The sequence below is a fragment of the Girardinichthys multiradiatus genome, chromosome 8 (assembly GCF_021462225.1).
Source record: "Girardinichthys multiradiatus isolate DD_20200921_A chromosome 8, DD_fGirMul_XY1, whole genome shotgun sequence".
NCBI lineage: Eukaryota > Metazoa > Chordata > Actinopteri > Cyprinodontiformes > Goodeidae > Girardinichthys > Girardinichthys multiradiatus.
Genome location: NC_061801.1, coordinates 1,833,106 through 1,847,230, shown reverse-complemented (window position 1 = coordinate 1,847,230; position 14,125 = coordinate 1,833,106). Strand labels below are relative to the sequence as shown.

The 14,125-nt window shown below is 39.7% G+C and overlaps 1 protein-coding gene across 1 annotated transcript in view; it reads left to right on the top strand.

The window, feature by feature from the left end:
- Positions 1–13,917, top strand: part of LOC124872986 — a 42,981-nt gene extending 29,064 nt beyond the window's left edge. Inside the window, exons 9-10 of the mRNA XM_047373440.1 lie at positions 11,834–11,961; positions 13,596–13,917. Of these exons, the coding sequence (XP_047229396.1) occupies positions 11,834–11,961; positions 13,596–13,917 (450 nt within the window). The remainder of the gene's footprint in view (positions 1–11,833; positions 11,962–13,595) is intronic.
- The last annotated feature ends 208 nt before the right edge of the window (positions 13,918–14,125 follow it).

The window sequence follows — 14,125 nt, the reverse complement described above, 5'->3', positions numbered from 1 at the left end:
TGACATGCAGAATTTGCTTTCATCCAAAAAAAGTACTTTGGACCACTGAGCAACAGTCCAGTGCTGCTTCTCTGTAGCCCAGGTCAGGTGCTTCTGCCGCTGTTTCAGGTTCAAAAGTGGCTTGACCTGGGGAATGCGGCACCTGTAGCCCATTTCCTGCACACGCCTGTGCACGGTGGCTCTGGATGTTTCTACTCCAGACTCAGTCCACTGCTTCCGCAGGTCCCCCAAGGTCTGGAATCGGCCCTTCTCCACAATCTTCCTCAGGGTCCGGTCACCTCTTCTCGTTGTGCAGCGTTTTCTGCCACACCTTTTCCTTCCCACAGACTTCCCACTGAGGTGCCTTGATACAGCACTCTGGGAACAGCCTATTTGTTCAGAAATTTCTGTCTGTGTCTTACCCTCTTGCTTGAGGGTGTCAATAGTGGCCTTCTGGACAGCAGTCAGGTCGGCAGTCTTACCCATGATTGGGGTTTTGAGTGATGAACCAGGCTGGGAGTTTTAAAGGCCTCAGGAATCTTTTGCAGGTGTTTAGAGTTAACTCGTTGATTCAGATGATTAGGTTCATAGCTCGTTTAGAGACCCTTTTAATGATATGCTAATTTTGTGAGATAGGAATTTTGGGTTTTCATGAGCTGTATGCCAAAATCATCCGTATTAAGACAATAAAAGACCTGAAATATTTCAGTTAGTGTGCAATGAATCTAAAATATATGAATGTTAAATTTTCATCATTACATTATGGAAAATAATGAACTTCATCACAATATGCTAATATTTTGAGAAGGACCTGTAGACAATAATCAGCAAACCTTTAGACAACCATTCACAATGCAAGATCAGGTAAAATATTATTTTAATAAAATAATGTTTTAAATAATAATCTGCTGAATAAAACCAACCTTCTGGATGACTAATTCTCAACAGTGTCTCATTAGCTGTCTTTATTTATTGAAATAATATTTGAAGAAATATTATTAAGGGAGTATTTTGGAAAAGAGCCAAATCTTTCTGGAGAAATGGGGCTTAATGGTGTTTACTTAGTTATCAAATCTAGTAACTGATGTTCAGGGACTATTATTCACTAGCTTGAAAACTAACAATCTTTCTGTTAAATACTCTTTAGTAGCAAGCACGTGTTCTTACCGGTTAGCTTGAGCTAACAAAATAAGCTAATAGCTTAGCACCAGAATCAACACATACCTTTAAAATAACAGGGTTAATAAAAGGGTTAAAATGCATAAGCAATAAGCAATCTTCTGTGTTTAAAATCACCCTTCAAGTAAAGTTTGACTTAACTTAAAAACACACAAACACAGAACACAAACAGGGCACGTGTGCTGCAGATAGCCTACTAGCACTAAGATAGCCAAGTTTCACACAAACAAAACCAAACTTCATGGAATGAAGACGTCCAGATCATTTCATCCTAACTGTTAATGTGTCCAAACCTAACCTCTGACCATGGTGAGGAAATGTTGTCCAAGGGGCGAAGTTTGAAGAAACGTCCACAGTCAACAAGCGGTTGGCTCGGTAGCTTCATGGGAGGTTGAAGGTGCGTTCGCTCTGTGAACAAAAGGGTTAGCTCCGGAGCTGTAGCTGGGCGGCCCGTCCTATCTGCTGACCACACGGGTTAACACGATGATGCGGTCTCTGCTGTCTTCCTTCCCGACTGGGAGACCGCGTCACACCGTTTGCTTCTGCAGGGCTCGGAGTCAGCAATGCTTATACCTTAATTTGCCCTCTTTATGAATGAAATCACCGCGTACACAAACAGTGCTTCACTCATACTTAACTTGTGCATATGATCGTGTGATCTTATGACACTCTTGGATCCAGTTTGAAGAGTTTATCTTTTTGCCAACAAAAGACATTAGCGCGCTTTGTCCCCCTCCTATCCCGATGAACACCGGTGTGGAAGAGGTTGGCTTGTTGGAGATGGGGTGCTCTTATTCAGACAGTGGTATCATGGGAAGTCTGCTGCTACCTTTCCTCAATTGCTGGAAGTCAGTTAAATGCAATTTATTTTGAAAGTTCCAGAAAAGTCCATACCGGAGTTTGATGTTGAAATCCATGGCTGGGTCCCAACAGATTCCAGTTTGTTCATGTAAATGATTAATCATCTTTAAACTCCAGGGTTAATTGTGGAGTACCACAGGGTTCAGTACTTGGGCCAATTCTCTTTACTATATATATGCTTCCAATGGGTCAAATTATCAGGCAGCATAGGATAGATTTTCACTCAAAAACTTGGATGACTTTAAATTTTTTGCTTCTAAATTCAGACAAGACAGAAGTTGTCGTCTTTGGACCAGAGTCTTTAAAAAAGAAACTGCCTAGTCAATCACTTAACCTGGATGGCATTAAATTGACCTCCGGTAATAAAGTAAAAAACCTTGGTGTTACTTTTGACCAGGACATGTCATTTAAATCCAATATTAAACAGTTTTCTAGGATTTCCTTCTTTCACCTCCGGAACATTGCCAAAATTAGAAATATCCTATCCAGGAGTGATGCTGAAAAACTGCATTTGTTACTTCAAGGCTGGACTATTGTAATTCTTTACTATCAGGATGTCCACAAAATGCAGTTAAAAGCCTTCAGCTGATTCAAAATGCTGCAGCAAGAGTTCTGATGAAAATTAAAAAGAGAAATCATATTTCTCCTATTTTAGCTTCCCTTCATTGGCTCCCTGTTAAATCCAGAATAGAATTTAAAATTCTCCTCCTCACATATAAAGCCCTTAATGATCTAGCTCCATCACACATCAGAGATCTGATTGGTCCATATGTTCCTAACAGAGCACTTCGTTCTCAGACTGCAGGTTTACTGATGGTTCCTAGAGTCTCTAGAAGTAGAATGGGAGGCAGATCCTTTAGTTATCAGGCTCCTCTCTTGTGGAACAAGCTCCCGGTTTTTGGTCCGTGAGGCAGACACCCTGTCTACTTTTAAGGCTAGGCTTAAACTTTCCTTTTTGATAAAGCTTATAGTTAGAGTGGCTTAGTTTATCAGGGAGGGAGCCTTCCTCCCTCCCTGTTGGTTGGAGTAAGGGGGAGTCAGGTTTAGCCTAAACCAGCTCAGTTATGGTTGAGGTGCAAACACACCCTCCATTCAGTCTGACAGAGAGAGTATAACAATGACCATCAGTGGGAGCCTTTGTGGGGTTCCTTGAGACGACATTGTTGAAAATAAGCGCCGTTTAACTAAATAATCTGAACTGAAACTTTCTGTGTAGTTATGCTGCTATAGGCTTAGGCTGCTGGAGGACATAATGACCACTTTCACCCTGTTCAATACATTCTCACACTAATCTCCAATTTTGCATTATTTGCTGTTATTTCAGCTTTTAACTTTGTTCTCTCTTTTCACTTCCTAGAAGCTACACCTGGCCTGACTCTGTGTCTACCTGTGACACCTTTCTGGAGAGGGGAATCGTCCGAGCTTCTGCTGGCAACAACTTAATGCTCACCTTCTACAGATGATCCACATGGCTCTGTCTTTCAGTGTTTAACCCTTTCTCTCTCCTAGACATGGCTACTGACTGAGCTTCTACTGTGACTAACTCTATGTGTTCTCTTTCAGACTCTAACCTTGAAAACTGGCTCAGAGTTTATCTGTTCTTTCTTTCTAGGTGAAACAACTAAAGGAGCTACATCCATTAACATTTACTTTTCCTTCCCATAGAAAGTACTCCTGGATCAGTGCTTCTTTGTTCTCTTTTTTTTCTGTTCTGTTCTCTCAAACCCCCAGTCGGTCGTGGCAGATGGCCACTCAAACTGAGCCTGGTTCGGATGGAGGTTTCTTCCTGTTAAAAGGGAGTTTTTCCTCTCCACTGTCGCTACATGCATGCTCAGTATGAGGGATTGCTGCAAAGTCAACGCCAGTGACTGTCCACTGTCTCTACATGCTCATCCAGGAGGAGTGAATGCTGCAAGTCACTGACTTGATGTAATCTGCTGGGTTTCCTTAGACAGAAAAACTTTTTATCTAATTTTAATAAATAACTAACTCTGACTGCACTGTTCAATGATTCGGATTAATTGGAATGTATGAACCTGACTGTTGTGAAGTGCCTTGAGACATGTGTTGGGAATTGGCGCTATATAAATAAAACTGAATTGAATTGAACATTTAACCCTTTTATGCATGTCAATGATCATGTTCAAACTTAAATCTATTTCTGACCTACCTTAACTTGGGTCTAGCTATTTCTTTTAGCCATCAGGCGTCAGCCAAGTTTACTTAGCATGCTACATTTCAGGATGTCTATTCTGCGTTTGCTGTTTACTATGAACCCAGTATGTAATTATGTAGTAAGAAAAGGTACACTACAGGTGATACTTTCACAAGTCATGAGTTGATGAATAGAAAGCAGCTTGGTAATGTAAGCATTGAAAGGTAAGGGTAAATTGAGAATATTTAAAAAAAAAATCTGCGATTAAGTTGTTATTAATCGTGAGTTCACTATGGACATTTATGCAATTAATCACAATTAAATATTATAATCAATTGACAGGCCTTAATATTAAGTTATTTTGGAAATAAAGAGAAACCCACTAACAAATACTCCATTATTGTTCATTTCCAGGGGGCTGGCAAAGACCCTGATCACAGACTTTACAGACCAGGCTTTTATGCTGGAGCTTGATGATCAGCATGAAGAGCACACCGATGCCTCTACCTCACACCATCTCTGTAAACATGACAACACATAGAAGGGAAAGGAAAAACAGCATTCTGGGGAGGGCAAGGGGAGAAAATGAATCTGAGAGAACACAATGTCCCAATCTAATTAAGAAATACTAAAGTATGTCTCTGTTAACCATTGTGACTTTTAAGAACAACTTTCTTTTACTTTATTTCACTCTATAATGTCAGTGATCATGCCAGTCATATTACAGAAAATCATGCTGCTTCATGACTGCTGGACAGATAAGAACTTGATAGTTTTTGATGTGAATGCAGAAGAGGTGATTACATGGTCAAAGCTGTGAGACCTCGCTCTGACCACTGTGAAGTAAGTTCTACACCAAAATTGCATGCAGGGTTACACTTTTTTCTTAGACAGACGTAGGACATTGGAGACACATTCCGGCATTAGAATGTCACATGCCTCTGGGAGAGGATGGAGTTTAGACATGTCAGTGGGACATACTCTAATTATATAGTGACATATACAGCTGCATCTTCATAAATTAACATACCTGAAAAGTTTACTTAATTAATAAAGAAACTTATATATTATAAGGAGCTGTTACAGGCAGAGCAATATATCTCATTTTTGTTTTAATCAATGCTGATTCTTTTTTTAGCCTTTAACAATCCTCAATTATCATTACAACATAGGTTTATATGACATTGTTGGACAGAAGAGTCAGAGTTTCATCTCAAACAATAAATAAAGAGAGCAGGTGGATTTACCAATGTGAAGCTAGAGTGACAGCGAGTACATGTGAGTCCTGAAGTTGAATGATCAGGGGTCAGACCAAACACATCATAAATCAAGCTTTAGTGATACCAAATATTTAGTAGTCTTCCTCAGGAGACTACGCTGTTTTAAAGAGAACACATAATGCACATAAAGCATTCTATTCTTTACTGCAGGGATCAGACATACATTATCAGCCTGGCTGTTAAATCGTGGCTCTAATGTCTCATTGTTATGTGAGCTGTGCATCCTCTGCTCAGCATCCAAGAGCTCCACAACACCACCGTCTCTCTCTATGTCCCTGCAGCCTTCTCACAGCCAAAGTGACAAGATCGCACCCACATGCAAATGACTTTCCAAGGTCCTTGTGATTGCTCATTAACTTTCCACAAGCATAAGTCCTAACTTTATTATTGACTGCGCAGAATACACAATCCACCGACCTCTGCCACCTGCAACTAAATCTCTCCCTTCCGATCCATCGTACTGATTTCTGCTGCCAGCCAGAAAACTCAAGCCAGCAGTTTAGTCACCTTAAGTGTTTACTGCCTCTCCCAGTCCCCAGGCTACACACATGAAATGCAGCAAGCATGTCGCCTTACTCACATGTTTAACCACCACCTAGTGGTGAATGTGTTTTTGTTCTCCAAAGTTACCTTCCTTATTGATTCATACAGGAGTGGCTGCAGTGTTGATTTATTCAAGAAGTTGGGGTAGGGCAGAAAGATTTCACCTCCACATGAAATATTAATTGAAAACCAAGAAGTCTCAGCTCATTTGCAGAGCTTATGCAGATCAGTTTTGCAGAATCAACATATTTAAAGCAGCTGACATTTGTTGTGACAGGCAGAATCATTAGTGCAACAGAATCACTTAAGTCTAATTCACTAAGATCAAGTTTCCTCCTCTTATTGACACTAACAGGCCAAGTCTGACAAGTGGAAGTGCAGCAAAGTTCATTAATAATGTGAAATAAATCAATTGGCTTGAAAACTATAGCATTGCTGCAAACCAAAGTAGTTATACTAGAATTTTCCTTTTCCTTCTACTTATTTTCAGCTAGAAAATGGACACTGCTGCTGGACATTTTAATATAATTTCAGATCAATTTGTGTCTCAATGCTCCGTGCAAATTCACGACAAACATACGTCTTAGAACTCCATCAAGAGACAGAATACTAATAAAAATCTGACACTGATTCAGAGGAGATGGTAATTCAATTAAGTAATTAATGTAGTGCCAGTTCACAGCAAATATGATTTCAAGTTACAGTACAAACAGATCCAAATAATATCCATAATCAAAACAAATAATACAGTCCAATCATATAGACAGATTCAAATTCTAATTCTAAATACATTCTAATTCAATCCCAGTCATATGGAACCATTTAATAACTATGGATATTATTGAAAAATTATTTTATATCAGTAACACAGTAAGCCACTAATTAAAATTGATTTTACCAGTGCAGTGAATAAGTCACTTAGTGAAAAAAAAGACGTTTTAAGGCCTTTTTAGCTGTTAATAATGATGATGTGCTGCTATTGAAAACAATACATTTATGATTAGATTATTACATCAGACACCAGACAAAACATTTTCATACAGAAATGTGGACCTAATGAAAAGTACGTTTATGTGCCTTGTCCACATCTCAGATGACCTCACCTAGAGCCTTAATATTGTATACGTAATAAAAAGGTCGAGAAGACACTTTTCTTTCTGAGCACCCTCTGATTGGGTAGGAGGCATCTCTAGTCACAGAATATTTCAGTAACTAATATTTTCAACAGTTAAATCATTTTACACTGAGTGTCTTCAGTCAAAGACTTCTTCAGATCTGCTGTAAGACAGACTGCTACAGGAAATCCTTCTTGCCCACAGCCATCAGCATCTACAAAGGCTCTTTGAAGAAACCTGCATAATGAGCTACAGCAAGATTTAATTTGTGCTGAAGGCATTCACACAATTAAGAGACCCTTGAGATCCTGTTTCTCTTTATTGTGTTTCTCTTTATTCTTTATTATTCCGTCTTCTTCTTCGTTTTATTCTGGTTGCTTCTGTACATTTTTTGATTTGCTACTCCTCCTGCATACTTTGTGCTATTTAAACCGTTCAAATTTCACAATATTCAGCCCTTTCAGGACATTCCGGCTATGACTTTTGGAATTTATAACTTATATACTTTTTAAAATATTCAGCTTTTTGTGTTTTTTTTTTTTTGCTTCCATTGAAATGAATGGGAAACCTCAAAAATTCTGCTAAAATTTCACTGTTTTTGCCATTTAACTACTTCCGCATACTTTCAGCTAGAAACACCATTCAACTTTTAAAATGCTTTCACAACCTTCTGCTATTACTGTTTAATTCAACTTTTTGATATCTTTTACAGTTTTTCTACAATTTGGATTCAAACTTTATTACAATTTTTTCAGATTTTCAGTTTTATAATGTAATCCTATGACGGAATGTTCGTGTCGCTAGAGTGTATGCTCTAGGTTTTTGAATAACCTGAAAAAGAACGGACAAACTCTCTTCACTCGCTCAATTTTCACTCTACCTATACAAATTATATATCAAAACGTAGGATGCTCTTTCGCGATCAAGAAAATTTCACCCTCATTGATGTGGGACAAACAGTTTTCTGGCAACACACCCCAAAGCAATGCAAAGTCAACGCACTCTGTATAGAAAATCTACAGGAATTTCAGAAAAAATCTGAGCAAAAAATCACTAAACTCACACATTTTCGAATCGCCGCCTCTCGTAAACCGTTCGAGGTAGAGACATGAGCTTTGTGGAGATTTATCTTCAGAGCTTACTGGCGCTCACAGTAACTGACTATCAGAACCTGGTCCAAACTCAATCAGAACCAGAAAGAAACCTCTATCAGAACCAGTACCAAAATCCATCAGAACCTTGAGAAAATCTCCATCAGAACCAGACCCAAACTCCATCAGAACCAAGAGGAAATCTCTATCAGAACCAGTTAGGAACCTTCCATCAGAACCAGGTCCAAAATCTGTCAGAACCAGGAAGAACCTCTATCAAAACCTTGTCCAATATCTATCAGAACCTGGAACAAGTCTTCATCAGAACCAGACCCAAACTCCATCAGAATCTCGTCCAAAATCCATCAGAATCAGATGGAAACTCTATGAGAACCAGGTACAAATCTTCATCAGAACCATGTACAAACCTCCTTCTGAAACAAGTCCAAATTCTACAAGAGCCAAGGAGAAACATTCATCAGAACCAGATCTAAACTCCGTCAGAACCAGGAAGAAACCTCTATAAGAACCAGGTCCAAACTCCATCAGACACTGGTACAAATCTTCATTAGAACCAGGAATAAATCTTAATCAAAACCAGGTCCCAACTCCATCAGAACCTGGCAAAAATCTCCATAAGAACCTTGAACAAATCTAAACCAGAACCATGTACAAGCATCCATCAGAAACAAGTCCAAACTATCAGAATCAGGCACAAATCTTCACCAGATCCAGGAGGAACCCTGTGTCAGAATCAGGAACCAGCTCCCATCAGAACCAGGTCCAATCTCTATCAGAACCAGAATGAAACCACTACTCTGTGACTTATGATGATAAGACCATCTTCATAGGTCCCAGTGGGGCATTAAAACAGCGACCATTTGATGTCAGCCTCTTAAACAGCTTCTACTACTGTCCCAACGCCTGAACAAGAGTGAATAATTTAAAGGACAATTTCATAGACTTCTGAATATAGGCTGTAGTAAGCATTACCATTTAATTAATTTTAGCTTATGCATTGCTTTTTGCATAGTAGATGGGGTAAATTAATATTCGCCTTCATGCTAGTGGTAGCCAATATGCTAATGTTAGCATTTTAGCTTCTCTTTGTCCTCTCTTCTCTCTTAGCTGATGAACACATTTGACTTTTTAGGCAATTTCCTGTTTGTTTTAGTGTATCTTCAGCGTATTTGTTGTTAGTTCTTCCTTTTTCTAAATTTTCTGCCATTTCTTATATATTTTAGCACTAACTTAAACTTCTTAGGCTATCTTAGGCTATTTTATTGCTTCAGTCTATGCTTTTTCAGCTCATCTATGGGCAGCTCTTTCCTGCTTTTTTTGTCGGTTCTTGTATTTCAACAACTATTTCAAGTAGTTTTGAGGTAACTCCACCTTGTTATGGTGTTTTATATCTGATAGTCTTCCTGCTTAAACAGATCAGATGACAGTTTTTCTTTGCTGTTTCTGCTATTTCTACTAATTTATCAGATTTCAGCTGACATTCTGCTTTCAGCCTTAGCCACTTTCTGCCAGCTTTCAACAGGAGTTTAGCATTTCTGTTTTCTTCTAATTCATTAAATTTTAGCAGATTGTTTGCAGTCAATGTCAGCTGGTTTCTGCCAGCTTTCAGCTAAAAAATTCAGCTTTCAGCATTCACACTACATTTTCGCAGGGAATGCAAATAAATTTTTCTAGTTATTATGTATATCTAACACTTTTTTTGGCACCTATCTCCTCCTTCATTCTTTGTGCTATTTCAGCCATTCAACTTTTAAAATGTTCCGCTCATTTAGGATATTACGGCTGTGACCTTTGGTATTAATACTTTTCATACTTTTTAAAATATTCAGCTTTTTGTGCCGATTTGTGGCCCATTGAAATTAATGGAAAATCTAAAACATTCCGCAAAATTCAGCTAAAACTTTGTGCTCTTTCACAGCTTACTACTTCTACATACTTTCAGCTAGAAATACTATTCAACTTTTAAAATATTTACAAGCCATTAAGCTAACTTCAAATAATTCAGCTTTTTCATACCTGTTACTGTTCTTCTACAATTGCGATTAAAATTTTACGCAAGATTTTTGTAGTTTTCGATTTTATAATGTAATCCAATGGCGGAATTTGTCAGTTGGTAGAGTGTACACTTTAGGTTGTTGAATAACCTGAGAAAGAACGAACAAACTCTCCTCACTCGCTCAATTTTCACTCTAACTATAGAAATTATACATCAAAACGTAGGATGCTCTTTCACGATTCAAAAAATGTCACCCTCATTGATGTGGGACTAACAGATTTATGGCAACACGCCCCAAAGCAACGCAAAGTCAACACACCCTGAATGGGAAACCAAAAAATCAGAGCAAAAAATCATTAAACTCACATGTTTTCGAATCGCCTCCTCTTGTAAACCATTTGAGATAGGGACATGAGCCTTGTGCAGATTTATTTTCAGACCTTGCTGGTGCTCACAGAGAAGGAATTGTTTTGATACCTTTTATCATTTTGTCATAGAAAAGGTTTGCTTAGGAGTACCAAATCTGTCCCTCCCAAAATCACTTGAAATGTAAAACTTTCAAAATTATCCACTTTTCTACACTGTCACATCTCCTACACAGATTTATGTAGACACATGAAAATCTCCAGGATTGTTCACCAATCCCTGCTAATACCTACGGTCCAAAATATTTTTGGATACCGTTTATTGTTTCCTCGTGAAGTAGGTTTGTTTGAGAGTGAAAAATTCACCTTCACTTAAAAATGGTCCAAATGATCCACTTTTTCAAAGGGTCACACCTCCCAGACAGATTTTTGTAGAAAATTGAGAAGCTCCATGATTGTTCAGCAAAGCCTGCTTATTAATACAGTGCATGAATCAAATTGATAGCCTTTATAGTTTTCGAAGTATTAGACGTTGTTCGAGAGCATTTCAGGCATTTTTGTGTTTTTCTCCATTTTTCCCTTTTTTTCACCTAATGTTGTGCCTTTATTATTATATTTTCAACAAAAATGTGTTAATATTCTCGTTCCCCTGTCCGTTCTGAGAAAAACGGTCCAAGAATGACGTTGATAGCCCTTACGGTTTCCGAATTATTGGCAGTAGTTTGGGAGCATGTGCCACTATGTTATAAAGCCAGGCCATGATGAGACACTAAGTGTGGTGCTGCCTGAGTGAGAAACAGCAGCTGTTGGGCGCTCATTAGTTACCATAGCAACAGAACACAGCTGCCAGTGAACTTAAGTAACCTCTGACAGAGAGTGGCTCTGAGGCTGAGCTCAGGCCAGAAGCTTCCATGAGAGATCACTATAATGGTGCGTTCACACCAAACGCGGATTCTGTGAATATTTTCCCTCATTTGTGTGCTTTTGCCCGCTTGACATTCCGGGTGAACTCCGCGTTGCCATTTGGCGTCATCAAATAGTAGGAGCTTCCATCTGCTGCTTGCTGGTTTCAACTGAACATGGCGGACATGGATTTCACGGATAATTACGGTGTTTTACCTGTGGAGAGCTGAAAAACGTCGCCGACGTCAACGTCCCTGGGTTCACAAGATTCTTCAGGGACGGGAACAGTTCAGAGATTACCACCACCTACTCCAGGAGCTGTGTCTGGATGACGGTCTATTTCAGTGGTACTTCCGTCTATCCAGGACCCAGTTCAAAGATCTGCTGTCCCTCGTTGGGAGACGAATTGGCCTCCAGGACACCAACTACCGACGCTACATCCCCACTGCTGAACGCCTAACCATCTGTCTTCGGTGAGTAAATAAATCTCAGCTCAGTAAAAAAACAGCCGATTTTTAATGTCCACATCTCCTAAATATAAGATATTTGTGCCTAAACATAACCAGGCCAGGTACTTTCTTTACTTGTCTCGGTAAAAATAATTAGTTGAGTCATACAACTCTGGCTTGCCGCACACCGCCACTATGATCTGGTCCTCCATCTTCACTGACAACCGCTTCTTCACCGCTGCGGTCTTTCACCCTACGTCACAGCCACATCCAGTCCCTGATTGGTTGATGCGACGCGAATTTAGGAAAAAGTTCAGATTCTTCAACTCGTCCATCGCTCTTGCTCCGTTCCTGCTTCGCTCGGTGCGCCTTCCGCACCACGTCCTTCATCTCCTTTGCGCCACGCCGCTCCACTCCTGAACGCACCTCTACATAGGGATAACATGTAAATCGGCCGCTCCTTTCACAGAAACCGCGTTCAGTGTGAACGCACCATAAGTCAGTCATAGCTGACAACCACACTAGATGTTCAAAATAAGACCTACACATACTCTACAAAATAAAAGCATTTTTACACACTGAACATCAACCTTCCACATTTACAAATGATTTTTTAAAAGTTGATAATAGCATAAACAATGATTTCAGCCAAGCAAGCAGGTTCTATATGACTAATGGAAATAACCCAGACTTGAAAGGACAACCCTGCTAGATTTTCAAAATAAGACAAAACATGCTCTACAAAATAAAAGCCTTTACTTTTTAAACTATAGAAAATTGCAGCACTGGGCTTCAGACTAATGTTAATGTTGCTAATCCAGTGTAGCAAATAGGACCAAGTCAGCCCTTTAAAAGAAGGCTTACTGAAAGTTTCAAAATAAAATTCTCAACTTTCCATAGTTACTAATGATTTTTTAAGCTGATAATAGCATAGACAATGATTTTAGAACAACTAATTGAACTAACCCAGACCTGAAAGGACAACCTTGCTGGACTTTCAAAATAAGACAAAACATGCTCTACAAAATAAAAGTCTTTACATTTTAAACTATATATCATTGCAGGACTGGGCATTACACTACTGTTGGAGTTCACTCTGTGTTGGAAATGGGACTATGCTGGTCCTTTGAAATAAGGCTAACTAAAACTTTCAAAATAAAAGCCTCAGCATTCCATAGTTTGTATTGATTTTTTAAGCTGATGATAGCATACACAATGATTTTAGAATAGCAAGCAGGTTCTTTATATCTAGTGGAAGTACGCCAGACCTAAAAGGACAACTATACTGGACTTTCAAAACAACACCTAGACATACCCTACAAAATAAATGACTTCATATTTCACACAGCGATAATTGCTGCATTGGTCTCAACACTATTGCTGGGACTCTGTGATGGAAATGGATCTACTTTATCCTTTCAAAATAAACTCACTAATATTTACAAAATAAAAGTCTCAACATTCCTAAGTTGGGGCCTGCCATAGCAATGAAGGGAGAACAGTGAGTGGCCTGACTCCCATGCCATTGCCTTGTGGCACCTATTACTACATATCTCTAAACTGGACTCTTTATTTATTGGCGACTGCCAAAACAATGCAAGGACGCATATCACTTCACAACTGCCCCCCACACTCGACCCCCACCAGTTTGTCTACAGGGCCAACTGGTCCACCGAGGATGCCATCACCACTGCTCTGCACACCACGCTAACCCACGTGGAGCAGCGAGGGAGCTATGCGAGGCTGCTCTTCCTGGACTTCAGCTCGGCGTTCAACACCATCCCGAGCCGGCTAGTGAGCAAACTGGGACACCTGGGTCTCCTCAACAGCACCTGTAGTTGGATTATGGACTTTATGACAGACTGCTCCCAGAAGGTGAGAGTAGGACACCACCTGTCCTCTCCACTGAGGACCAGCATGGGCTCTCCACAGGGCTGTGTGCTGAGCCCCCTGCTCTACACCCTCTACACCCACGACTGAACAACACCATCATCAAGTTCGCGGATGACACCACGGTGGTGGGGCTCATCTCAGGAGGGGATGAGACGGCTTACAGGGCGAAGATGGAGCATCTGTCAGCATGGTGCATGGAATCTGAACACCTCCAAGTCAAAGAAGCAATCTGTTGGTAATAAAGGCACAGCCATAGAATGGTTTAAGTCATATTTATCCAATAGAGGTTTTTTCT